This window comes from Gavialis gangeticus, unplaced genomic scaffold, assembly GCF_001723915.1.
Source record: "Gavialis gangeticus isolate Ggan-Ray unplaced genomic scaffold, GavGan_comp1, whole genome shotgun sequence".
Taxonomy (NCBI): Eukaryota; Metazoa; Chordata; order Crocodylia; family Gavialidae; genus Gavialis; species Gavialis gangeticus.
The window spans coordinates 53865737-53893649 of NW_017729029.1; the positions used below are offsets into that span (position 1 = coordinate 53865737).

The window sequence follows — 27913 nt, forward strand, 5'->3', positions numbered from 1 at the left end:
TGTGATCCTTAATGATTTTTTCTAAGGTCTTGCCAAGAATGGAGGTGAGGCTACCTGGCCTGTAATTACCCAGGTTCTCCTTCCTCCCCTTCTTGAAAATAAGGACCACAGTAGCCCTTTTCCAGTCTTCTGGGACCTGTCCTGAGTGCCACGAGCACACAAACAGTTGCGCCAGTGGTTTCGCTATGACACTGGCCAATTCCTTTAGTACCCTTGGGTGAAGATCATCGGGGCCTGCCAACTTAAATAGTTCAAGCCCCTCCAAGTGCCCCTTCACCAGGTCAGTGCTAATCACTGGTGGATTGGCATCTTTCTAAAGCCAAACTAAAGTATCATTGGGAGGTGTGTTTGTATCTGTGTCCAGGAACACAGATGCAAAGAAATTCTTTAAGAACGAAACTTTGTCCATCCTATGTGTGTCCATCCTATGTTATGAGTTGCCCTAGTCCATCCTGTAGCAGTCCTGTGTTATCCTGCACCTTCTTCTTGCTTCCTATGTACTTAAAGGAGGACTTTGTGTTACCTTTAATCTTTTTTGCCAGCCTGAGTTCCATTTCTGCTTTGGCCTTCCTCACCACTTCCTTGCAAGCATGAGTAAAACAGGTATACTCCTCCCTGGTGGCTGCCCCCTGCTTCCACAGCCTGTAAGCTTCTCTTTTCCCCTGCATGCTCTCCTGGATTTCCCTGCTCAGCCAAGAGGGTTTCTTGGCTCTTTTGCCTCCCTGTGTGTGTACTGGGATGGTACCCCTTTGTGCCTTGAGGAACTCCCACCCTTCCCGGACTCCCAACTCACTGATGTGATTACCCCGCAGTCCCACTCTAAGTAATCTCCTAAGCTTGTTGAAGTTGGCCTTCTGGAAGTCTAGCACTTCCGCCCTACTAGTTATCTTTCCCAACCTTTCGCCGGATAGTGAATCCTATCAACAGGTGGTCACTATCTCCTAGGTTACCTTGTACCTGCAGATCCCCCACCAAGTCCTCCCCTGTGGTCAGCACCAAGTCGAGTAAGGCATTTCCCTTAGTGGGACTGCATACCTCCTGTGTTAGGTGCAGGTCCTGTATGCAGGTTAGGAACTAACGTGAGTGGGCAGACCTGGCCGACTACTTCTCATTCTTGAATGAGGACTTCAGCATATTTCATGTCATTGGACAGGGTGAACAAAAAATGGCTTGTGAACATGCAAGTAAAATCAGAATTCAGAATAAGGTTTATAGTGTTCCACTGAGCATCCCCCGTTACCTGTGGATGAGACAAAGATGATATCAAGTCCAGGAGAGTCATATGCGACAAGGTAATTAAGTTTGAATGCAATTATTGCAACATAGTTTTGATAAAAGAGAGGCAGCTTCTCATCCATAAGCAATGATTACTGCTTTCTACTGAACAGGAGGTCCATGGGACAAGGCCTCAACCCCAAATTAGGACTAATCTTTGGATCAAAGCATGGTATGCTGCAGCTGTCAGAACACTGCTAACAAAGGAATTTAGTAGAGAAAGAACTGACATGCTTTGGATCCTGATTCTGGCCACTGGAAAACACTCTGCAAATGTCTTGAACAGTTGTAGAATAACATTTTGTACTACAGTCTTGTAAACATATGACATGGGTATTGAAAAGGACTTTGCTAATGAGCTCAGTTGAAAAAGGTTTCCAGTTTAGAAGGCATTTGTATCTAAAACCCAGAGGGAAAAAGTATGAAGGGATTGTAGAAGTCTGTTTTTGTTTGAGATGTAATAAAATAATTCCACTAACAATCTTAAACTGCAGAGCCAAGGGGCAGATCAAATTTATGAGACATCAAATCTATACCCCCTATCCCCAACCTCCACTTCTCCACTCCAAGCCTTAGGGGGTCAGGCTTCTCTCACACACAGACACAGCCTCTCTATACATTTCAGTATCTGGCCTTACCTGTCTTGGCCTGATCCAAAGGCTATAATAGTTCTGGTGAGGAGCTGATATGGTATCTGTTCAAGATTCAGAAGAGTTGGATCCTAAGTGGATAAAGGCAGGACATAACAGGTGGAAGATACAACTTCTTTATGACGAAGTCATGATCGATTGATCTGCTTGGCAAATAACAGCACAACTGGGTGTTTAAATTTCATGTATTTGCAGTACATTTTTTCTGGACTCTTACTAACAACATTGGGATTCAGAAGGTTAAGAGCATTGGGATTCATTTCCTCAAACAAATTTCTTCCTGAAAGGTACATTTTCTCCACTCGGACATTCTTCAAAAGCATCAACCACCAGCTGAGACAGGCAGTCATTACAAGTTGTCCCACCAGCCAGTTGGAAAGAAAACTGTTCTGTGCTGATTGAGATGCTACCGATGGCTTAGCCTGGAAGAAAACAAAGAGTGGAGGATCTAAACTTAAGAACTGTCATCTGATATTGGTGTGTAGGATCAAGATTCGGGACTTGGATGTAGTCTCAGTCCTGCCCACAACTTGCCTGCCCACAATGGTTAATGTCTCTCCATTGTACAATCTACTCATCTGACAAATGAGCCTAAAGCCAAATACCCTGTGACACATGCCTGATTTGCAGCAGTTTGAGATGATCAGGTGAAGGGTAAGTACTAACAAATTATTTGCAATGGAAAAGCTGGAACAAACCTGCTGCCTATGACTACTGTTTGTACACTCACAGCCTGAACTGAATTCCTATCTACCATAAGGTAGGAAAAACTTGCTATCAATTTTCTGAGATTTCTTGCACATCACAGGCACAAGACTTTAAGAAGCACCTTATCCTACAGAAAATGTCATGTCCCAGGGAAGCAAATGCATTTTTCATATGAGAGAGGATTAGAGACAGACAGCAGCTTCTAGAAAATTATTCTTTTAGAATCCTGTGGCATCCAGCAGGGGGGAAAAAAACCACACTGGCCATTTTGGAAGAAGAGCTCACAACAGTGTGATAAATTGACCATGGTAATTATATTTGTCATAGAAATAGGTTGCGCAAACAACTACACATCCTGCTCAAACATAGGCATCCTCAGAGCACAATGAGCTTCCCACCCATCCACCCACGAAATGCCTCAATCAGACCTTTAGCAGTTATCAGAACTGGAGAAACGCATGCATTTCCTTTCGTGAGAGAAACAAACTGTGCTGTGTCCTGCTTTTGATAACAAAGTGTTATCCTGACATCTTCAGATGCTTTGATTCATTTCAGCAGAAAGTCACGCTGTCTAAAATAATACTGCAGTCTGAAGCAAATCCAACACCACACTAAGTGTCTTTTTATACCTATTGTCATTCTTGAAAAACCAAGAGCCAAATCATTCCCCTCCTACACAAAACACCTGTGGGAGGGAAAAAGGCCTTCTTGAAGTGCCATGAGTTTAATTTCAGCTGCATTCTACATATCTCTGTAGGGAGTGAGGGGGATAAGGGAGACGCTTGCAATCATACAAAAGGGTCAGAGAAGAATGGATGGCACTGCTGAGCGACAAGGTCAGTAGGCAGCTAACTCAAGCTAGTGCCTAAAAACTATGATAAATGCTGCACAAAAGGACTTTGACAGGTTGATAAATCCCATCCACAGCCTATGGGTGATAATGTCTTCATGCTGCTGCCCAGCCTCCATACCCTCCCCAGTAGCATAGCTCACTTGACCAGAGTTGGGAAAACCGTTACGTACATTCAGGAAAACCCTTACGTACATGTTTATGCTTCTTCTGAGTCCAAAGGGGATTTACACACATGCTGTGCGAAGTCCTTATGTGTTAAATCAGGATCTGAGGCACTACTGTACTGCCAACTTTCATCCTTGGTGCTGTGCACTACCCGACTGAGAGGGGTAGGACAATGTGAAACAAGCAACATAAATTCCCGCTTGGAAATCCACCAAGTTACTACCCCCTTTGGTCACCTCCAACCACCAACTGAAAGCTCTCACAGGCTTCTTGCACTCCCATGCACCAGGATTTCTTCTCTATTTCTCCACAGATTCCCAGTTGTCTTTAAATTACCCTTTAAGATGGTTTGCCTCTCAGTCATTTATGGAGCATGCATGTATTCTGAGAACACAAACAGCAAGCTGACTAATATGGAACCGTCAATTGCATATTTGTCATGCTAGTTTTCAGCTAGAGTTTTTTTTTTCCATTTTTTAATTTGGGATGTTGCAAAGCTTTTCTTATGATACATATTGATGAAGCTTTCCGGTAGCAAGCTTTCTAAAATAATTAGAGCGATGAATCATAATCATGAAGAAATGGTTCTTACATCTCTTAAGACAGTTATTTAAAAAATGTTTTGATGAATCATGCAAAAGTCCTCACAAACAGGGATTATATTACTTTGTATATTTATTTCTGAAAAAGAATAAATCCTGAGACAATAGCTTAGGCTTTTAACACTTTAATTGAAAAATATTTACAGCAACGTTAGAAATGTTAATGTTACAATACAGACATGCAAAATGGTGCTGGTTCTTCATTTTGCAATTCACAATTCTCTCGTTAAGGGTTTCAGACCTGCTCTGTTCATTCACCAGCTGAAAGGTTCAGTCCTGGATTTTCAGAACACTTCTTTTCTCCAAATCATTCATTTCTTTCAGTATTAGAGCAATGTTATACCGTAATTCTTGAAACTTCGCAACCGGCACCTGAAACAGAAGATTTATATTAGATTTGTAATTCATCTGGTTAAGACATGCATATGGATATAAAAATATTCTAGAACATCAGTCTAATATACACTTTGAAACTGCAGTTTTGCAGGTTTTAAGCAAAGGATCGGAGACTAATACAATTCTACATAACATCTGCATGTTCAAATATGCATTTACCAAATGCTCTGTGGCAACTGGGGAGAGGGGAAAAACACCATCAGGCTCATAGTGAATGCAACATATTCCCAAAAATGGAACAAATCACAGCTTCCTATTATTCCAAGGGACCACACATGGCTGGAAAGCAAAGAAAATGGATAAAGGAAAGGAACAAGACAAGGGGAGTGATAGTACAGAAAGGAGTCTGAGAACTGATTTGGGAAGAGGGTGGGAGTCAGGGTGCTGCTGTGGTTCTTACGCTCTCCCCTCTCAACAACACCACTGCTATTACGCACAGTGCAGAGAGGAAAAACAGCTGGTGAAAAACATTAAGTGTCAAGCCAACCATGGGAATTTTGCTGTAGGAGGTGGAAAATCCTGCAGCAAGTGGGGGGCTCCCTCTTCTTTTTGGCACAGCTGAAGAATTTCTCCAGACAGCATCAAGAAATGCACGCAAGCAATGACTCATAGCAAAGAAAGTTCCCAAAACAAGCTACACTAAAGGAAAAGTGAAACGACAGTGAGGCTGTTTGCCTAAACACAATGTACAAGACAGGGGCTGCAGATCTGAAGGGCAGCATCCGCATTCTGCAGAGGATAATCTAAAAGGACCTGAAATGCTGGGACCAAAGTTCCCCAGCTGCTCCTAGTGCACAGGTGATACGCGTCCACATGCCAGGCAACAGGAGAGCAGAAGCCTCTTCAACACGCTGGAAGCCTGGAAGAAAACAATTGGCTGGAAGGACAAGAGAGGGGAAGTGAAACAGGTGGCATGGCAGTAGGCTCTGGACTCTGAAGGACAAGACAGTTTTGTGCCTGGCTAGAGGTGGACCGAAGTGGGAGCCAGGGGGCCTTCTGGACAAGATCCAGTAGTGAAGGTGCATATCGGCACAGATTACAGCAATCATTAATAGCTGAGGGCTCAATCCGAGCAGACAAAGGTGTGACAAGACACCGTGGCAGGAAATTGAAGCTAGACAAATTCAGATAAAAAAAGCAGAGGTTTAACAGCACGTATGATTAATCTTTGCAGCTTACTAACGGTTGAGATGGATACATCATCACTGGAACTGTTTAAGTCAAGGCTGAATGTTTTTCTACGATACACTCCTGGTCAAACGGGAATTAACTTAGGAACAGCTTATAACTTGTGTGACTGCATAATCACAAGTCCCTTCTGGCTTTCTAATCTCTGAACTGAAAAGAAGGGTTTGTGCTCTTGCTGCTAAATAAAAGGACAGTTGTGTCCTGTCCATGACCCAGGCAGGGTAAGCCCATCTCCTGCCAAGTCCACTACCAAAGCGTGGAAGTCTGGAAGGGCATTTTGCCCAATGCATCTTCTCTGCATAGAGAACATTGGGTGCTCTTACCGGCTTAAGGCTGGAACTTTGCTAATTTTAAGCGGTAAAGAAAAAGAAAGGTAGCTCCCACCCTGGCCTGTGCCTTCATCAGCAGCTTAGAGAAATCAGTGCGGTCAAGCATAGGACCTATTCAAATGATGGCGTGGGTCCTGTTGATAAGTTACAGGACTTCAAGAATTGTACAAGTCTAAGAATTCCAAGTTCGGGAGACCTGAGTTTTGGTTCCAGCTTTGCCACTGACTTTCTGCATGAACCAAAGCTCTCTGTATCTCACTTAATTTATTCAGTGGATAACAATCCTTACCCTAGCGCATCCACAACTGAAAAAATGACCAACCATGAGCCAAGCACTATTGCCTTGGTGTGCAGGGGCAGAATACTTGGAAAGCAAGCATGGGGCATTTCTATAGAGCATAGCATGGGAAAATTGAGGCAGTTGCAACATCACAGCAAAATCAGAGCAACTTAAGGACAGCTATGATTAGCCACGGCAGGTGCAAAGAAGAGGAAACCTTGGAAAGAGGCCAGCCTTTGGGATTAGAGCAACAGGAAACACTGCACAGGTCTCTTCACGATAACCCAGCTCTGCCTAGAGGACTGATCTACCCATCACTGTACTCTCCTCCCTGCCAGACTCATGGCAAACATGAGAGGAGACTAATATGCCCAGGTTATCTCAACCAAGAGAGAAGCTTCAGAGCCAAATCCAGAAGTGGTGCCTGGCTGCCACGAATTGTCAGCACATACGTCATCCAGCGCGGACATGTAACGAAACCCATGGGCTAATGAGTACACTACAGTGAAATGTGGACATGGCTACCCAGTACTAGGACAAATTCTTGTTTAAGCACTTGGCAAGGCAAAGCACTCCCAAACACCACCCAGGATGGTACAGTACAGAAACACCATTCAACAAAATGGTCAGATGGAAAATTTCTGGTGAAATATGCCCCTTCAGAATTGCTTTTTTGACCACTGCAAGTGTGCACTAACATAGAAGCTAGCTATGAACAGAAGATGTTATACTTTTTAGGTCTAAAAATACTACCAAAGAAAACATCCTTGCACTGAGGTGCACCTGAATTAAAGGTGGGAATTCAAGAACTTTCAGATACTGCAATTTTACTCATTATATCCAGAAGAAATTACATAAGTAAATGAACATGTAAGCGGCCAACAACTTTCATAACAGCATCACAAGCAACACCTTCCTGCCTTTCTGCCATCCCCCCACCCAGACAGTCATGACTAAGAAGAGTTCCTTCTATGCATGGAGTCTCCCCTGTCATGCTTTTGCAGGCTTGGCGTGGACACCAAAGGAGGGAGAGGAATCTGACACCTAATTTATGACTCTCATGCAGCCTGATTGTAAAAGTGTGACATTCTTTCCACTTCAACCACAAGTGCAAAATTCTGCAGCCCCTGCAGCTTTACTGAATCTCTTGGTGTCAACAGATGTGACTTGATAGACAGGTCAACGGACCAAAGGGCTCGTGACTTCTGTTTGCATCCAACATGAGACATGCAGATTTTAAGACACCAGTCCTGGGTGTAATAATCCCTAAAATGAACTGTCTTGATACTCCAGTCCAAAAAAAAAAAAAGCTTCCATAAGCAGGACATTCATAGCCAGTTTGCTTGGGTGACTAAGATTTATTTGCCTGCTTGAAAGGCAGTACTTTGATCCAAGACACGACCTGACACACAGATATGGTACCCTGTGCTGGAGGACTTCGGCCAGTTACAGAAATGCCAGATGCAGCCAGTTCCACAGGTAGCAGCAGGTAGGACAGGATTCAAAATGAGATAAGTGAGCCCAGCAATCTGCACACCCAGGGCACAGCTGGTAGCAGATCTAATTTCCTCTACAGGAGGCCACTATTCTTAAAGAAGTACAAGGCGCTGTATTTGCAACAGCCCCTTTTGACGTCTAGTATCAGCTCCAGATGCAGGTCCAAGCCCAGGAACTGAAGAAAGACAGAACCGGTAAGGTTTAGGCCTGCTCATTTATTCTGGTAGGAGGACATTCAACCCTGCACAGAGGGTCTCTTCAAAGTCCATGCTCCACTTAAGTCCTGGGCAAACCCTCTTCTGAGAGTTCAGGACTCTCTCTCTGGGCCTTCTGAATGGGGGTAAACTTTCATCCTCTGTGAAAAGACATCCTTAGTGCTTCCCAGTTTAGCAATAGTTCTGCCTTTCCAAGCAGTTTTATGTTACAGCCTTTTCTGCAAAACAGTTTTTCTTCTAAACCCAGTAAAATCCACACATTTAATCCACTACCTGGAGCATTTCCTCTTCCTCCAACTTACTACTAATGTATGGACTAATGCCAAAAGCTCTGAATAGTTCAAATGTAACAATGCATTTTTGCCTGGAAAATGCTGAACTATTGTGTACCCGTGTTATTTACAGAGCATGTAGCTTTCTATTTCAAAGGTAAAAAAAATGGACAAACTCATGGCATTTTTCAGGCAAGACATTATATACAAAGGTCAGATACTGCCACTGTATCAGCTGAAGTAAAAAGGCTTCAGTTTTCTTGTGGCTTTCCAGTAGCAGGATGTGCACTACAGAGCAAAAAAATAAGGCTACCTTTGCCATAAAAGGGAAACAGGCATGGTAGCAGGTAGCATGGTCAGTACTGCATCAAGTGTTATATATAAAACTACCTCAGTAATTTTCCAGCTCTCAAAAACAATCATCATGTCTGAAGGTTAAAGTTGATAATAAAACCATAAAGATTTAATCACATCACATATACAATAGTGCACTAGGGTGATTGATATTCTTTCAACAATTTAAGTTTAAAAGCCATGCCCAAAAAACATGACATGAAATAATTTTGGCTTGTGTTTTGTTATATGCTGTGTGTACTGTAGTGAACTCAGAATATCCTGAAGAAAACAAACTCACAACAATGCTTTGTTTATGAAGAGTTCAACATTTTTAACAGCAATTCAGCTTTCTAGAGAGAAAGTAGAAGTTGTTTTTTTTTTAATCCATTAGGTTAACGACACTTACTTCAAAACGATGAGCTTCCCCATTCGAAAGCTTCAGCAGCATTAAAATGGACGGCTGCAATGCACGGGCCAGCGAGCTGAAATTAGGTATGTTATTAGCATTACTACAGTGAATATTTCCAGCAATAAGAGCACAAGACTACAAGTTAACCATTAAAGCTGTTTGAGACGGATCCCCCCCCACCGCACCTCAATAACCCCATTCAGAATTTATCTCAATCAGAACATAACTGCAGAGCAGGACAGGTGCCGAAGAGCAAAAATGCCACAGAAGAGAATGTTATTGGGTAATAGGTTCGGTAGTCCATCATATTTTATATGAACTAGCCCAAATAATTCAGAGGAACACGGAGTCCTACTGAATTCACTTTAACACTGGAGTAGTAGACTAATGGAACACTTTTATAGGCAAAAGAAAATTTGTTGTAATTGTTACAGATCATAAGGCTAAGTTGACTCAAAATGTAATTCCGCTGATTTCAACAGGCCTGCAGCTATGGGAGAGTGGCCCAAAGCTACTAGAATAAACTATACAGGTAAACAGCCTGGGTCCCATTTTGCTAAGCAGCACTACGCCAGCATGCACTATTGCAATAAAGAAATGCATCCACACCTCCTGGACTCTCAATCAAAGTGTAAGTTGGGCCACCAAGTTTGCCCAGAGACCATGCTAAATTTGTGGTTTGCTATTTTATACCAGAGTATAATCGATGGCTGCAAGAGGGGAAATACGTCACCTCTGGGCTGGTTCTGTCAGCAGATGCTGCCAAAGCCAGGTCAGGTACTGACAAGCACCAGAGCTGGAAGCAATACCTCTCAGCAGAGGCTGCTGCCACGTGATATAAAAAGATTCCCAAAGGAAGGCTGATTGGAAAGGAAAATGAAAAAGGAAAACAGAGAACAGAAAATACATTATCGCAGACGTATTTGGAAAGAGAACTGTCAGGCTGTTACTTGTGGCCCTCAAGGCACTGAGGCAAAGGCTGCAAGTTTTGCTGTCTTATGGAAAAAAAATTCCTGTATGCTGATTCCACAGCAGAGGTTTTTCAGAATGCACCTCAGAACACTGCTTACTTGTTCATGCCTTATCAGCTTAGCTACAGTTCAGTTGGGCCAGTGGTTTGTGACCAACACCTCTCAGGAGTTTTCTGTACAGCTTGCAAGTAAGGCTGCTTGGATTCAAAACTGCTACCTCTATGGGTGCAAGGGATTACCTAGACAAGGCCCCTTCTCTGGCTGAGTTTGGCCAATATTACTCATTTTGGGTTGCTCCCAAGTACGAGAGACCAGACGTGGGTTTGGTGAAGAGGACAGTGGTGGGACAGTACTGTCTACTGCTGGTGGTAGGCACTAGCATCTCCTCATGAAGGGTAGACGACTAGGTTCTTGGTGATGCCCTACAGGTGTCTAGCTCAAATCATGCTGACTGACTCAGCTGCAGAGTGAGACTGGGAAATCATCATCAAGAAAGTGATGTCCTAGCAGCCGATTTCTCTGAGCCCAGCCAGGCTTGGGCTAAATTTGGACATGAGATAGAAGTTGAAAAAGCAGTCGCTATCTCTTCCCTGGCTGTAGCTGAAGACGAGGTGTCCATGCTGAGTAAGATCAGCCAGCTGCCTTGGGTGTGGCTAATGATGAGGTGCTGCTGTTCACAAGGCCTTGGAGTCCCTAGCAAGAACAGACGGAGCTATTCCAAAATGACTTTCCTCCTGTATATAGGAGAGGACCTTAGAGAATATTTGATTGTTTATCCACCTAAGAGCAAGCTTGCATTCAAGTCCTGCAAATGTTCTGCTTGGATGGTTCTCATTCGGTGAGCCAAGCAGGCTTCCTGAAGGAGGGGAACCTGAGCTACAGTGTCAGCACTGTGAAAATGATACCAAGTGTCCCACTGGAGTAGCTGAATGGATGACCCTACATCTACAGGAGGCAGGAGTTCAAATGACTGGATGAGGTTCAGGGAAATGATCAGAAAGAGAGTTGTGCCCACTCCACTAATGGATGCTAGGGCCACTCAGTGTAAATGAGCATGCAATTTAGGCTAGTATGGAGAGTCTTTCTTTCCCACTTGTGCGTGGTAAAGGGAGCATAAGAGGAATGGCTACATCTATCCATACCTTTGATACTCTGAGATTCACACAACTGTAATGCAGTCCACTTGGGGCATCACCCTAGCACTAGTCAGAGGATGCAGCCAAACACAGCCTGATTGTTAACAGGACATGCTGAGGGCTTGTCTGTGGTCTTCCTTATAAAAGGACAAAGCACTGGCCTTGAGCTTTGAGGCCTCAAACTGATGAGTGCAGCTTACTGGAGGAACATCCTGTATTGCCTTGCACCATATTACCATAACTGCAGCAAGCTGATGTGCTAGGTCTAGGATGCCCCTAACCTAAAAGAAAAAACATTATTTTATTTTCACACTGGCCGAGCAGGACCCAGAGTCATTAACCTTTTGCATAGGCTGCAAAGATAATTTTACTTTATGGGTATTTGGGGAGAAGAGAGGGTACAGTTAGTAGCCTGGAAGGACAGCAGTGGATTGCAATTTTATGGAGGTCTGGAAGCAAACTAATTACATTTCTTAATGACTATACATTATAAAAATACTGGAAGAGGCCCCAAAGCTTGAGAGGAGTGCTACAAGTATGAACACTTTTGAAACCAAAGTAATTAAAATGAAGCATAAAATTGCAAGGCTACATTAGCAAATGATGCAAACAGAAGCAGCAGCAGCAGCCACATATAAAATCTAACTTGCTTGTTACCTAACCATGCAACTTACTCATAATAGCTCAGTCCTGACAAAAAGCTCCAGAACTGCATTTCAAACTGGAACACCATTCCAAATGTCATGCAACTTACTGATTTTTTCCTTTACCTTGTAGATATAGCCACATCCACCCTCCACTGGAAGTCTTTGACTCTTGGCAAACTATTTGCTTGTTTCAGAGTTGTGGCTTCAAGAACAGGACGCCTGAAAGATAAAGCAGAAAAGGACAATTAAAATGCAAATACCCAACACGAAAATGTAAAGGGAAAATAAAATCCCTCAGTAAGGCTGAAGACTGAACGTTTCCACTCTCTGGTCTAGCATCATTCACAACAGTCTGAACAAATTCAAGGGTTTTAAAGGGACTGCCTGTTCCACTCAGATTAGACATGAGCTTTTTTTTAAAACTGAGCATTTCTTGACTTGCTGTATGCAATGCCACGAGCCCAAGGCCACAGTAACATTGTTATATGGCCACCAGAAAGACCAGTGTTGAAATCACAGTGGGAATAATGCATGTTTAAAGGGTAAGGTACTGCTAACCAGCTGGGATGCTTTTGCAAATATACCTTTATCCCCATGTGAGGCAGACAGGAAAGGAAAAAAAAAGTGTATTCAAGCAGCGAGGCATAAAAATTAAGATGAATCAGCCCCCCTTTGTGCTTTCCCATCAGCAGTCTCACACTGTGCTCCAGTAGCAAAGGGTGCCTAGTGTCAATTAACATTAGGTTTACATAAGGAGGGGATAATCCTGACATCTGGGCACAGTCTGAAGCATGTGGCAAAATGTCATCTATGGGCTCTTGCTTGAGTATGTCAAGTGGATGGGATTTAAATTCCTTGTGCAACACTTGCACAGAACAGATTTTATGACTTATGACTATTCTAGTAAGTGAAGGTTTTGGCTTCTTACACGTGGCGTTATGCAGCAGGAGTCTAACTCATTACATCCGAGTTTATTTCTGGAAGAACATGCAGTTGACAGTGATTACACTTCAGATGCATGACAGCCTTTAAAATTTTAATAGCATCTTAAGCTCAGGGTAAGTAAACAAGCCAAATCTGATACGAAGACAAAACGACTCTCTTTTTTTAGATGCAGAGAAACATCTTGAGAATGAGGTCATTCCATGGGACTGTTGGAGAGCTAGTGTGGATTTTTTGTTACCTACTCTTCCCCCCTGGAACGGCACAAACTCCTTGTACCTATAGAAGTTATTTACAGGCCATTTCAAGGCTACTGCAGCAGAGGGGGTAGATAAAGACTGGCACATTTTTTATCCATGGCATTAGACAATCTAATTACAGACTTCATTTCAGGAGGGAATCCTCTATTCACAAACAAGGCTCTGGATGCATCGTCTATCCTCAGATGCATGTGTACAGTTTGAATGATGTCTGCTCATAATTTGCCCAAAGAAATTAGCTATCAGATAGAGGTGGATAACAGTGACAGGCCTAAGTCTGTAGAGCAAGTACTGTAAAGAGGAAGGAATTTGCCACTTTTTCCCCCTTCTCCAAAACGAGACACACCCTTCAGGCCTGGACATAAGCAAGGCAGAGAAAATAGTTCAGCTGGCTCTTACCCATGTTCAGCTTGTGAAAAGGAAGTAGGTCAACAGCTGGGTGCAACAAAGAGGAGTCAGAGCCTAGAAACAGTCATCGCAGGATTAAATAAAAGGGATGGGCTTTCTCTCAGCAGTGACTGCTGCAGGGAATTGCCTAGTTGGGGAGAATACCTCAAAAATAGTCATGCTGCTAATCCTTTCCTCCTTTTCGAATACAATGCAGTCAGCCAAGGATCTCTCAATCAGTCATGCAGTAGCAGCTTGAAGAGTGAGGCAATGGTGAGTGCTAGTAAAGGCATAATGCGAACCAAAGTAGTCCAGAAGTCTTGGAAATTTCAACCCAAGTTCAGAGCTTTAGCTTTGTCCTGGACTGCCAGAACCTTACTTGCCACCCTACAGCCAGCAGTTGGGATGGGTCCTGCTAACTATAAATTAATCCTGCAACTCTGTCTCAGTTTCTACTGATGCCCTCAACTCCTCCCTCCCATGACAATTGCAGCTGGAATAGAAAAGCAGATGTGTTAAGAACCACAGCAAAGATGACAGAACACACACAGCAGCCAAAGGGAAAAGGAATGGAGCTTCAGCAAGGATAGAGAAATCAGAGTTTGCAAAGGCTGCTAATCAAGGCACCTTTAACTTCAGAGAGACTTCATGGCTCCTAGTGGGGCTCCTGTTTCCATAACTGAGTTAGATGGATATAATTCTGGGAGGAAGTATGCATCAACAACCCCAAGCACTTTCAGCTCACAATGCTGATCACAGAAACTACTGGGAGCATATTAGTGAGGCAGCCCAGTGCAAACTGGAACACACCATATCATACTTGGGACATCATGCACAAGCACACAAAGGAGCCATCAGTGCCTGTCTACCATGCCAGGTAGTGGCATGCTAGGCTACGTGTGCTACCCCCTGAATTGCAAGTAGCACAGCCACGTTCATACAGAGCAGTGCTTGGGCTAGTAAGTGCTGTCTCCCAAACTGCTCATGGCACAGTGCTAGGGTGGCTACACAGGTGTCAGTTTAAGAGGCAACATGGGCAGAGCAACAGCATGATAAGTTAGCAGAACAGGTCTCCTGACTCCAGCCACATCATAGTAGTACAGCAGGGGAATGTCTGACATGAGTTTCAAATGTTAGATGTAGTGACTAGCCCATCAAGGTAAATATTAATAAACAGCAGCTTCTAGACAGCTCATTCAGGACATGGCACTCAGGCATACCACGTATACAAAGCCTGGTTTGGACTATGCTCTTGTATGAGAGCGCCTAATCACAGTATGGCAACCCTTGGCTCAGATACAAGACTACATGATGCACCCTAAGCCATGACCTCACACTTCAGTGCCTGGATAAAAATGAAACAGTGCTACTTTTGCTACAAACATCAGAAGATGAAGAATCTATGCCAAGCCCTCTCAAAAGCAGTTTTCTTGAAGTTTATCCGAGTGTCAGTCCAATGTGATATGCTCTTTTCCCTGCTTCATCTACGCAGCTTGAAGCTGTAGGTGCATAAAGAGAATTTTTTAAATTCTTAGAAGTTTTGGAACTGCCACTGCATGTGCAAAATTGTGAGAGCAAGGCAAGAGGCCTCAGGAAGACAGTTCAACCAAAACAGATTCCTCTAAAGGATCTAGTTCAGACCAAATATCAACCAAAAATCTGATACTTTTCTCCCTATTGAGGCCATTCCCATTGAAGTGTCTCGCACACATTTGCAATTCAGTAAGAATACAAAGAACTCAGCAGTAGATTTGCCTAGGCATCATACAAGGTCTGAGAAGTCCCTTCCCCTGTTCTAGGTAGTTAAAAGCTACGCTCTCCAATGCAATGGGAGAAGGTAAAGAACATGTAGCTAGGCATATGGTGCAACGCCTCCTCTCCTGCAACATTTCACCTCTAACATAGCATTGTTCAGGCAGCAATCTGAAGCCAGGAAGAGACAACTAAGGTTTATTCCTGATCTTAAGAAGTCCTTACTTCGAGCTCAGAGCCTAAAGGAAAAAAAAAAATCAATATTGTAAAAGAAAACAAAAAACGTCAGCGGCTCTGGAAATGCAGCTGTCCACAGTTCTTACAGAGAAGATCACATATGCAAGTTCAGGCCATTTACAAATACTGGGAGATGTTATGTGAGAGGAAAGCTGAGGAGATCTGTCTGGGAGAAAGGACCCCCCCACCCCCGCAGGGGGGACAGCAAACAGGTTGCTGAAATCCTTGATTTGATGTAACACATTAAGTTATTAAGCTACTGTATGCATTCTGACTACCATAATGCTGGCTGCTAACCCTTCGCAGCATCCTTAAATCATCTGGTTTGGCTTCTCAGGCCAACTTTATAAAAAAGCTTGATGGCTGATCTTTTCCTAGAAAAGCTTCTAACAACTGCAGCATGCAACACGGGATATGTAGGCAGACGGTGAATGGAATAAGCTAATACTGTCTGTACAGGGTAAGGGCCAGCACGTCAAGAGTACTAATGTTTAACTCTTGCTTTATGGAGGAGGAAAACCTACAGGTGGAAAATGCTGTATAAAAAGTATCCTAACCCCCATTGTACACTTAGGGAAGCTAAGGTACAAAACTAAAAACATTGGGGGTTTTTCAAAGGAACTAATGGTCTCTACTCTACCCAACAGCTAAGATTTGGAAATTTGTCATCTGGTCTCAGTTATGGATAATACTAGCTGTATTTTTAAGGTAGCAAAGGAGATTTAACTACACCTCTCCCATTAAAGCAGGGGGCCAGATTGTGGCTAAATCTTCTGAAATGCTTTGAAAATCCTTTTGAATTAAAATCATCATTTTTAATTTTGCTACAGACATACATGCTCCTCACTAACCAGCCACAGAAGTAAACACAACCCCTGAAATCCATGGAACTTATAACATAAATGATAGGTACTGTCTAAATCTAATCATATTGAACAAAAGAGGTACAGATTAGAGAGATGGGAAACCGAACCTTTCCAGTTTTTCAGAACTCCTGAAAGAGGAGTCAGGAGTTCTAAAAAATTCTACACGCATAGGTATTTCTGTATTTGGACTGCTGCTATGTGTGGGATATCACTGAATGTTGCTGCAGAAGGATTTAAATATGACAAGGAAAGCTGCTTTCTGCAGCGCCATTAACAAACATAAGCAGTTACTTTAAGCAGAGTCTGTTACAGAGTTAAAACTCTGACCCTACTGAAAATTTTTGCCATTGATTTCACCAGGGATATGGCTTTAGTCACACACCTTTAGGCCTTTGATCAGAGGATACAAGTGGATTTACAAAAATACTAACCTGTTACCAAAGACTATGCTGGCAAAGTCTGCGATGAAATCGTCTGGTATCCTTAAAGAAAAGGTCAATAGCATGAGATAAATACTTAAGTGTTCTACAACCAGAGATACACTCTCCTCTCTCTTCAAAATCATTTAATTAATATTTTCTTTGGATTGGAATTGCCAAAAGTAATGATTCTGAAGTAAATCATTTACAGCCTGGTTTACTCCTACTGAAAGGAACCCTTCCACCACAATTCCACCACCTTTCCTCCCCAGGGCCTTCAGAAACCTGTTCCAACTTGCCCTTCTACTTTGGACAGCCTTAGTCAATACAGCAGATGGCTAGATACTGCACATAAGAATTTCAAAGGTGCTTAACATTTGCTTAACTCTTCTACAGAGTTTGAGCAATGCCTTTAACAGGAGCAGGACTAGCCCAAACCCAGGTGCTTTAAAAATTCAAACCAACACCTCTTTTCAATGTCACTTCCATCTCAGAATGAAAAAAAAGAAAGAATTACAAAGAAGGGCACCTAAAGAAACCAAATGGAATCTCTGAGACTGGGTCAGAGCACTTAAAAATATGCATATTCATGGGGAGCAAGGCAGTAATCATTTGCACAATGGCTTGATACAGGACTACCTACTGCAGAAGATCAAAGCAAACAGGAAATGTTCCAACTCTCAGATTTGGTGTCTGCAGAGGTGAAGATAAGGCAAATGTTTATAAGCAACTTTCCCAGAGTGGGAAAATGTCCCTCAGCTTGGAATTTAATGGAAAAGATGAGTTTAAAACCACTTCTTAAAGGAGACACAGGAGAAGGCTGATTTATACTAGCAGGCAGGCCATTGTGGGCAAATGGGGCAAGACAGAAGAGGGTGGAATGAGAAAGTTTTTTTTGGTTTGGCTGGATGCACACTTTTTCTCTCCTATGACCCCCACAATGTAAATGCTGCCTGTTGATCTGTGCAGGCACTGCATGCCTTACATCTCAGTGAGAAACAAAGACACTTACTACAACCCCCTTCTTCCAGCTGTTTCTCTGCAAGGGGCCCTAGTAGTATTTCTCAGAGCATTGAGTAGTCCTCACAAACACAAACATGCCATCAGAGCCATGCCACCTTTGCAGTTGCATTCTTTCTGCAATATAACTCGTTATTTTAATGAGAACCACTGGCCTATGAACTCCAGCACTGGATCAAGCAGCTTGCATGCTTCTTCAGTCACAGGCTGAATAACTCGGTCCAACAGCACATAGGCAGAGATGAAGACAGTGATCATTTTTCAAACCATCTGATGAAAAACAATGCACGGAGGAGGAACTGATAGACAGCGGGAGAATGTGAGGACGCCTTTATCCCATGTTCCCAGACTGCCTGCCAGCTTGCATACAAGAACCTTCCCTGCCTCACTCCCACTGATGCAGCAGCCTCCGTTCCTGCCAAGCAAAACTGATAGAAAAACTGAGACGGCTACTGTCCCCGCTGCAAAAACCATATATGTTTGGCGTGCTGATACTGCATGACCACCAGGGAAGCCACCAGCAGCAACACAATGAGCTGTAAGTTGGCTCGCTCACCCTGCTGCCTCCTCCAGTAGAAGTGCTGAGGCCAGGACCAGCTGTAAGGGCCTAAAGAGCATGAAGCCAGCTGCTGACCTGCTCAGTTTCAAGACCTTTGCTTGTCTGTTTCCAGCCAAAACACTCTTCAGCCTCACTGCAGGGAAACAAACTTCTCAGTCAAATACAGGTCTTCCTCATGTATATAATCCTGGTGCTATTGGAAAATCTTGGCTCAGCGCCCCAAGAGAGTCAGTGCAGATGGAGAAATTTCTGAGTGCCCATGAAAGCACATAGGCAATTTGTCTCTTGACCAGGTACGCAGGCAATGCCATTCCCATGCCAATCAATCACAGGTGTGCAAAGAGCTAGCATGCCTGAAACATGCTTGTGAGCTGAACAAAGCTATTTGCTCAGTTTAAAAAAGAAAACAAACTGTCTTCATGGTGAGCAGCAACAGCTTTCAGAAAAAAAATCATTCATCATTCGGAAAGTGCTAGGACTAAGCTGGCCCAAGCTTATTAGAATTACAGGAAGGTGCCAGAGATTAACGAGCAGCATCAGTTTCAAGGTCTGAGGGCAGCATAAAGGAACAGACAGGCGTATATCTAAGGCTCTGCCAACCAGGTTAACAGCAGCAACAAGATACATGTATCACTATTCTTGTGCTTTTCTGGAACAAGAGAGGCTTGGGCTGAGTCACAAAGACCTTCCTGTTGTTAACAACATGATTAAACTGTTAGTGGAAGGAAAAGCACAAGGAGGAGGCAGGAGCAGCATGGAGAGAGCAGAGGCCTGGAAGTCAGTACCCCTTGATCCTTCCTGATTCTGAGACTGAATTATGATATGCAGGAAGGTTTCACAGAGGGAGGCCTCCAATAGAGGAGAAGGCACTTTCATTATTATTGTTTTGACACACTGAATGCACTCACTGCATAAAATAAAGAAGAAAAGAAGCTCATTCTGTGCTGCCTGACACAGCAGACAATCCAGGACTGGAAAGTCAAATATCACCAGAGTGCAGAGCTTTGTATTTTTCTTTCTTTTTTATTTTTTAAAAAAAAGGACCTATTGAAATGTCCAAAGGAGCAAGGGCTACAAGTTGGCCTTGATGAAAAGGTCCCAAAGCACAGAGTGGCATGGAGATGGTAGAGGGCTGGGAGCTTAAAAGATACAATTGAGGGATAGACTGGAGGCTAGATGAGATCTTCGAGGTAGGCAGGACTCCAGTGGCCAAGCTGGGATTGCTGGCAGTTAGAGGCTAGAAAAGCCAGAGATCAAAGTGCTGAGTGAACATCTGTAAAGCACGCAAGACCCAGGCACAACATAGCAGCACAAAATATAGGTATAAAAAACAGAGCATAGCTTGCATTTTCTCTTATTCCTCTACATTGCCATACTCAGCAACTAAACACAGAGATTACTGTGCTGTGAGAACTAGCTTTTAGGGCCTAACCTATACAGAGATACTACTCTGAATAGGCCAATGCAGATTTTGGTTAAGTCTTTGTGACAAGCATTATGCTTTGCTGGCTAATTAGCACAAGCAATTGCAGGCAGATAATGCGCAGGATTTCACGAGTGTTATACCATTGTCCTTTCAAACAAACAAACAAAAAAAAGTAGGCCAGCTCCTCAGCTCCTGAATCAGTGTCATTGTCTTACCAAACATACAAACAAAAAAATTAACCTACATGGGGAGGTGGTGACATTTTGGGGTTGGTCACAATGGCATAATTTACACTGAAGATTAAATCACTCTGTCTGCCCAGCACGTGAAATTAGCTGCACGAGATCAGTGCCAGATCACAGCTTGCTTATGCAACATCTGATCATTTCTCTTGGCTTTTTATGACCTCACTGGGAAAAATATTATATGCAAATTTCATACAATGTGTGTATAAACATGGACAAAGTTGATGACAGCAGTGTGTTTCGCTTTAGGAAAGCAGGTATAAGAATAATTACAGGAAACAAAATAGGTGAATAAATGGACAAACCTGAGATCCTTCAGATCTTCCTTAAAAACCTGTAAAGATGAAGAATGAGCCATGTTATACCAGGTGGAACTGAAAACTGATTAACTGTTAACATTTTTACCAGAACAAAAATGTTTACTTGCTTACTAGCTCTCCCAAAAATTGTATTAGGGCAGAAACAGTGGAAAGGATGCTGGCTGGATAGGATTTTTAGACATGCCTAAGTGAGTTAGCAGCACAAATCAACTTTCTGTGAAACTTCTGTTCTTAGACCACTTGGAAACTTTTGAAGACTTCACCTTTTAGTTTTAAGGCCAGCCTCTTTCCTTCTTTATTACCTAGCTAATAATACTCCTTTTGGAGTAATTATGTGCTCCTTTTCTTGCAACCACTTTTGTGGCCTTTGTTTACAGCGAGACCAAAACAGTGGTAGCAAAAAATAAGCTCTTAATACTGAAAGCATAACCACATTACAACCACAATGATAGGTCACTTTCTGGTGTTGGTTGCGGACAGATAAAAAGAACGTGCAGATAGCAGGGTACTAGACAGCTAATACAGGCAGTAGGGCTGTGCGAGGCTTTGGACAGAGCTTCGGATCTGGAAAAGCTTCAGACATTTTGGGGTCTGAAGCAGCACATCTGGGTCAAAGCACTGGCCTCATTAGGCTTCCTGAAGCAGTTCAGAGCTCCTGAAGAGCTTCGGAGCTGCCTCGGAGATCCCACCATAGGGTATAATGGGGAAACAATAAAATATCTATAACTTTGTTGGATTTTGTCCGATTTGGATGAAATGTTCAGGGGTGGTAGACTCTGCAGAGAGGATGAAGCCTACCAAGTTTCAAGAAGATTGGTGCAGGGGTTTGGGGGGAACAGCACCCCAAATTCTTGAAAGCAAAATTCATGTCACGTCTAGGTGTTAAAACATAGCAGGGTGAAAACTGCAGGGGTGGTGGCTCTTACTGAGGTCACGAAGCCTGCCAAGTTTCAAGAAAATTGGTGCAGGAGTTTGGGGGGGAACTGCCCCTCAAACTGGGGACAAGCAAAACTGGTGCCATGGGTGCTTGTGGGACTGACTGTGTCTGTCTTGGGGTGGGAAGGGAGACACTGCTGCAGGCCTGACTGCTAAGCTGCTGTGTTCCCAGTTACCAAGCAATCAGTCACGATTCACTCAGGGACCAGCTCAATACACAGGACCTAGCTAATGTAGCCGGTTAATTGCCATCAATTAGCACCTACACAACCAGGCTAAGGAGAGGAAAGAATCAATACAGACAATCAACTGCCCCAAGACAGACACAGTCTTCCCATGAGTTTTGTCTGTCAGCAGCTAGGGGTGCAGAGCCCCAGAACGCCCCCTGCACCAATCTCCTTGACAGCTGGCAGTTGTCGTGGCCTCAGCAGGGGCCACCATCCCTGCAGCTGTCACCCCGCTGCACCTTAGCACACAGTGTCACCCATGGCATGAGTTTTGCTTGTCCACAGCTTGGGGTGCAGTTCCTCCCAAATCCCTGCACTGATCTCCTTGAAACATGGCAGGCTTTGTGGCCTCAGTAAGAGCTACCAGCCCTGAAGTTTTGAACACCTTGGGTTGTAGCACACAGCCGTGACTTGAGTTTGGTTTTCATGAATTTGGCGTATAGTTCCTCCCAAACCCCTGCAGTGATCTTCTTGAAACTTTGCAGGTTTCATGCTCTCAGCAGAGGCTACCAATCCTGTAAATTTCATCCAAATCGGACAAAAAAACAACAAAGTTATAGATATTTCATTGATTTCCCTGTTGTACCCTATGGCCAGATGTCCGAGGTGGCTCCGAAGCTTCGGAGCTACTTCAGTGGGATCAAGGTAGAAACCCGGTCTGAAGCTCTGGATCGGATCGAGGCCATCTGAAGTGGCTGGATCTGAAGCCAGATCGGATCGCTGCTGACTCACACAGGCCTAATAGGCAGCACATTAAATCAGAAAACAACACATAAGAAAAGGCAAAACTTAAGTTAAAAGCTACAAAAGAGAATGGAAATAAACCAACAAGGTGATAAAGAATAATGGTGGGAACAAGGCAGGGAGAATTGTTCAAACTGACAGAGGGCATCTGTGGCAGAACCAAGAACAGACAGCGCCTGTATCCGATGCTTCTTGCTGCAGTAGGATCAGCCTTCCTCCAAAGAAAGGAAAAGCAAACTGGCAGCACAGTTTGGTATATATTTAGTGGATATAAATGATTATTGAGAAGCAGAGAAAACAGATGCCAGGAGAAAGTACAAATTAAAAACAAAAGGAGGCGAGAGGCTGCCATACAACAGAGCAAAAGAGATAAGCACAATGACAGCACCATAATGTAAGATATTAAAGTAGAAAACAACACACATAAATCTTTCCTATAATCTAAATGCTGTGCTGCAAGAGCAGCTGGTAAATCTAGACTTTTTTCAGGGCTTTTAAAAAAAAATAGAATGACAAGATACAGATCAGCAACAGTAAATGCATTCCTAGCAGTGTTCCTCCTACCTACTTTCACCTTTGCAAGCTAAGTCCCCCTGCTTATGAGTTTATATAGTAATTCACAAGTGACATAACCTGAACTTGCCAAATACTTACCAAGTACTCTTAGTACTTACTTCTTGTTTGAAAGTTGGTAGAGGAAGGCGCAAGGCTTCTCTGAGGAGCGTGTACATGCCTGAGATGAGGACAGCAAGCTGCTGTTCCGACAAATCGGCATTTTCTGCAATCCTCTGCACAGAGTCTTTGCAATCATTTCCTTCCAATGCACTTACAGTTACTGCAACAAAGAAATGAATAGGAAACTCCTTTAAAGAGGGGAAAACTCTGGGAGTGGGAATAAGTACAAATACGGTTCGAAATTTGGTTTGGATGAGAAGGCTGGCCTTTATCCCCTCTGCTATTAAGCTATTACTCTTAGGCTTTGCAAGCACAAGTCATCATCTGCTGGGTCAGTCTGACCTCAATGCTTTGCAATGGCAACTCAGGCTGATCATGTAGGAGGGGCATTTTAGAAAGGAGTTGTCAGATATGCAGTGGGAAAGGATGGTTACTCAAGGAACTGGAGAAGGGATGCAGAGATTTTACTGCTAGCTGGCCAGCTTAGACCTGACTGAGGGTGTAGTGACTGCCAAGTCACTCACATCCTGTGGCTTATCCCCGGCTCATGTTTCCTTGGGAGTGGGACTGAGAGAACTAACTTGCTTTTCATCAGCATTCTGATAGGATTGGGTCACAAATGATATCCTTGTTGCAATCTCAGTGGAGGCTAAAGACTGAATAGGGGAAGAGCAAGGTAAACTTTTGCCTCTTTAGCTCTGTCAATACCAAGTACATTTCCAGAGCAGTCTGTACTACTGCTAGGCTGCATCAGAGACACTGGTATCTGGACTGCTCTGGGCTCCCCTCAACCTTCATAATGTAATTATTTTTCCACATTTCATACACATAATGGCTTATAAAAGAACAAGATGGGCCTGTATACATTTTTTTCTGCCTCTCCTGTAGGCCTCTTCCCTGCATTGTGAAATGTATGGGTAGGTTTTTGCAACCACATGATGCGCCACTGGGAAAGGTGAATGTCTGCCCACATGGATCCAGTTGCAGGATCAGGGCCTTAAATTAGAGACTTATAATGCTCCAGATATAGGCTTCTGAATAAAACATGAAACAGTAAAAATGGTGAGGAGACATTACTGAATCTTAAGACTGGAACCATGGTAAGGTAAAAAAAAAAGTTTAAATTGAGCTGCCACTCTCTCTCTTGGTATTAAATGGATTCCACTCACCACCAGCTTCTATTCCTGGATAAATATACTTCCTTTTTTATGCTTTTAAGTGTACTTTAATTGCAATGAAAGTTTCCAGGTCAGAGCTGGAGAGTGACATTTTCCACATTTATCTGCAGGATAAATCTGATACAGATTTGCCAGCACCTCTAAAAGGTTTCCCACAATGCCTGAAAACAGCTTAGCCCTAAAGACTGCCTGTAAGAAAGGGGAAGATGCCCCTTTTGCTGAAGTAGCTTAGAAAGATTTCTTATTCACACTAATAACAAAGGTGTCTCTTGTGATATCATCTCTCCTAACCTACGTGCATGTCTAGATTAGGAAAATAAAACAAGTCTTAAAATGTGTTATCTGCCTGTGATCAAGCAAGCATGTTTTTAAAGCCCAACTTGTCCAATCTAGAAATGAAACACCTTGTTCCAAAAATTTGTCAGTCACAGCAAGAGCTAATATTTTAAAACAACACAGCCTGCTTTCCTCCTCTAGATATGGTCTAGGAATTGATCTGAGGCCAAACAGACAGCAGTTAATCTAACAAATAATGAGATGCAAACAAGTCATCCAACAAGTGAAAAAACTGCTTTTCCCAGTGCTGAACGGTGTGACCTTTTGTCTTCAAATGTTCTCTTTTATAACATACAGTGCACTAGCCAAGAATGCATACCCAGTGAGTCAGGGGTCATATGTCCTTCCTGTGTGCTCACAGAGAAATTAATTATTCAACGGGCCTTGTAATACCACTAGGAAGATAACCCCCAAGACCCTGATGTGTGAGTTGTCTACAGATTTGTCATGTGGAGGTTAACCATGATACTCAGCACAATACATTCGAAAACCTACTGTGCCTTTATGAGCTGCCAATCCTTTGACAGAACTGCGGCTTGCAGAACATAGCAGCTTTTTATATGCCAGCCAAAGCCAGAGGTGGTTCAGGGAGACTCATGCTTGCTCTGCTCGTTTCCCAACAGCTTGCTTTCACTGCTTGTACGTGGAGATACACCAGCAGTCTAGGAAGCATCGGGATGCTGTCTACACCATTTCATTTCAAGGTTCTTTGAAAGATTGTTTGCTTGCTCCCCCTGCAGTAGAAAGGATTCATTGCAGATTGGATGCACCATTAAATCTTTACCACTGCTGTTCACAGTAAGCATATTGACACTGCCCTAAATAATGCATGCAGAATTATAACAGGCTGCCTAAAACCCGCTCCTGTTCCCTGCCTATATGTGCTATCCAATACAGCGCCCCCTTACGCAGGAGGAAAGTAGCAGGCGACACTGACTGGCAGGTGCAAAACCACCACCTGCTATACGGACATCAACCAGCGCCCTGTCATCTCTCACTGAGAAATAGCTTTTTGTCCTCTTTTTGACCACACCAGAACCAGCCACAACTACCCTCTGGCAAAAAGAATGGGAGAAACGAGGGGATGAAGCTGTTGAATGGAGTTGGCAAGGAATTTCTCCCCGTGAGGAGTTAGCATCCGGCTCCAACTACAAATTGCACACATGGCAGAGCCTGAAAAGGTTGAGAGCGGTTTTCAGAAGATACAACTCTCTCATGAAATCACGGGGCCTCTACACAACTGATCAATGTGTTTGTCAGGAAAAGCAAACCACGGATCATCTGCTGAGATGCCCTGTAGCACCACAACATACCCCAAGATTTCGCAACACCAACACGAGAAGCAGTGGCCTGGGCAGAATATTGGGAACACACCATTATAGAAAGGTTGGGTTGGAGACACAAGGAAGAAGACTGCTGCTCAACCAGAGTGGGAGTTCAGGGAGGGCAGCTTAGTCAGTTCAAGTGCATAACCACAAGGCTGAGAAAAGTCACATACTTGCCCTGAGTATGCACATACCAACACGCTTCAGGACTTGGCGTTGAGGGATTGGCAGCCCTGAAACTGCCCAGCTGCCTCGTGTAAGCTGCTACTAGTTAGCTTGGGTGCTGCTATGACAAAGCCAGTTTCACAGCTGCTAACACAGGGTCCCTGCAAGCAAAGCCTAAGTTACACCCTGGGGAATTTTGCAATTATTACGTGCCCATGCAATTTTGTGCATAAAAGGCATGACCATGCATAACTGCATAATTTTGGATAATTTAACCACAGTAGGCTTTGTGCTTCCACCTCCACGACGTGGAGGCACAGAGCTCCGTGACTGGACAGTAGGGAGGGGAGCTCCTGCCTGCAGGAGAGCAGGATGGGCGTGGAGTTTGTGGGTGGGCATGGGGAGATATGTTGGTGGGTGTGGGGGGAATGTGTGGGCCTGTGGAGTTTGTGGGTTGGCATGAATTTGTGTGTGGCTGGGTATGGGGTTTTTGGGTGGGTATGGAGGAATGTGTGGGTGGGTGTGGGGGTTTCTGGCTGGGTGTGGGGGGATGTGTAGGTGGGCATGGGGGGATGGTGGGGTTTGTGGGTGGCATGGGTGTGTGGCTGGGTGTGGGGTTTGTGGGTGGGTGTGGAAGAATGTGTAGGTGCGTGTGGGGGGATATGTGGGTGGGCACTGGTGTGTGTGTGTGGCTGGCCGGGGGGTTGTGGGTGGATGTGGAGGAACGTGTGGGGTGTTTGTGGATGGCCATGGGTGTGTATGTGGGTGCGCGTGGGCTGTGCACCGTTGGGCTCACGGTTTCCAGCACTCCAGCATGAAGCCGCGTGTGGAGGCCTGGAGCCCGCCCAGCGCCACAGCACGCAGTTCCTGGAGGCCCCTTGCAGAGGGCTGGCCCGGTCCAGTCTGATGGTGTGTGGACCTGGAGCCGCACACCATGGGGCTTGGCTGGACACCCCACACGGAGGCACTGAAGCCGCCCGGCCCGATGGTTCACAGCTTCCGATCCACACGCCATCCCCACGCATCCCCCAGTCATGCACCCGCACAACCATACAACGTGCCTGCACACATTTCTAAAAAAAATGTTCACAGAATATTATATTATATATAGTGTTATATTTGGTTTAATTTGTAATAAACAAACACGGTTTTGCACAGCGGTGACTGCTCCTTGGCTGGCTGCCCCGCGGGAGGGGACGGGGGGCCCGTACCTGCAAGCAGCCGGCGGAAGGTGTCCCGGTCCAGCTGGCGGAGGCTACGAGCCATGGCCCCCACAGCGGCAGGCAGCCGCGCTCCCAGGAAGCCGCCGCCGAGGTCGCCGTCGCGAGAAGGAAGCGGCGCCGCTTTGCCCGCGGCCGCCATGTTGGGGCGGGGGACGAGGGGGAAGTCCCACGGGCCCTCTCACGGGGCTGGGCACTGCGCATGCGCGCGGCAACGACCGCTGTTCCCCGCCGCCGCGGCAGGGGGCGCCCCTCCCCGCCCCCCGAGCCGGAAGCGGCGGAGGCAGCTTGGCACCGGCACCCTTGCCCCCGCTGTGGCCCGCGGGCGGGCGGGATAGCGCCGCCGCCATGACCGAGGAGCTGTACGAGAAGTTCCTGGCGCCGGACGAGCCGTGCCCGCGCGGCGGCCTCAGCCTGAGCGAGGAGGGCTGCTTGGACGGCAGCGACTTCGGGTGCCAGCTCTCGTCCTGTCACCGCACCGACCCGCTGCGCCGCTTCCACTCGTGCAGGTACCGCCCGCCCGACCCGCGTGGATGGGCCCGGCCGGGCGGAACCACCGCTGCAGGGAGGAGGGAGGTGCACTCGATTGGACGGAACCATTGCAGCATGTAGGGGGCTACGGTGGTCACTATATGGTGGTCACTGTATGGCTAGATTGAACCATTGCAGCGCCGGGGGGCTGGGGCATGGTCGCGTCTGCATTGAACCATGGTAGTGTCTGGGGGGGCGTGCCCGGGTTGGACCA

General features: G+C 44.8%; 1 protein-coding gene across 1 annotated transcript; it reads right to left on the minus strand.

The window, feature by feature from the left end:
* Positions 1-4364: 4364 nt before the first annotated feature.
* Positions 4365-27326, minus strand: LOC109300793 (COMM domain-containing protein 5-like). The gene is made up of 7 exons (XM_019521624.1): positions 27160-27326; positions 22944-23104; positions 20348-20376; positions 16805-16855; positions 12053-12148; positions 9173-9248; positions 4365-4625 (listed from the first exon to the last, which is right to left on the minus strand). Exons 1-7 carry the CDS (start codon positions 27308-27310, stop codon positions 4524-4526), a joined length of 666 nt encoding a protein of 221 aa, XP_019377169.1. The 5' UTR covers positions 27311-27326; the 3' UTR covers positions 4365-4523.
* Between the last annotated feature and the right edge of the window lie 587 nt (positions 27327-27913).

Coding starts and splice junctions, on each gene's coding strand:
- LOC109300793 (XM_019521624.1), bottom strand. CDS start 27,310: ATGGCGGCCGCGGGCAAAGCGGCGCCGCTTCCTTCTCGCGACGGCGAC. Junction 9,249..12,052: donor GATGTGGCTATATCTACAAG/GTAAAGGAAAAA, acceptor ACCTAATTTCAG/CTCGCTGGCCCGTGCATTGC. Junction 4,626..9,172: donor GGGAAGCTCATCGTTTTGAA/GTAAGTGTCGTT, acceptor CTTCTGTTTCAG/GTGCCGGTTGCGAAGTTTCA.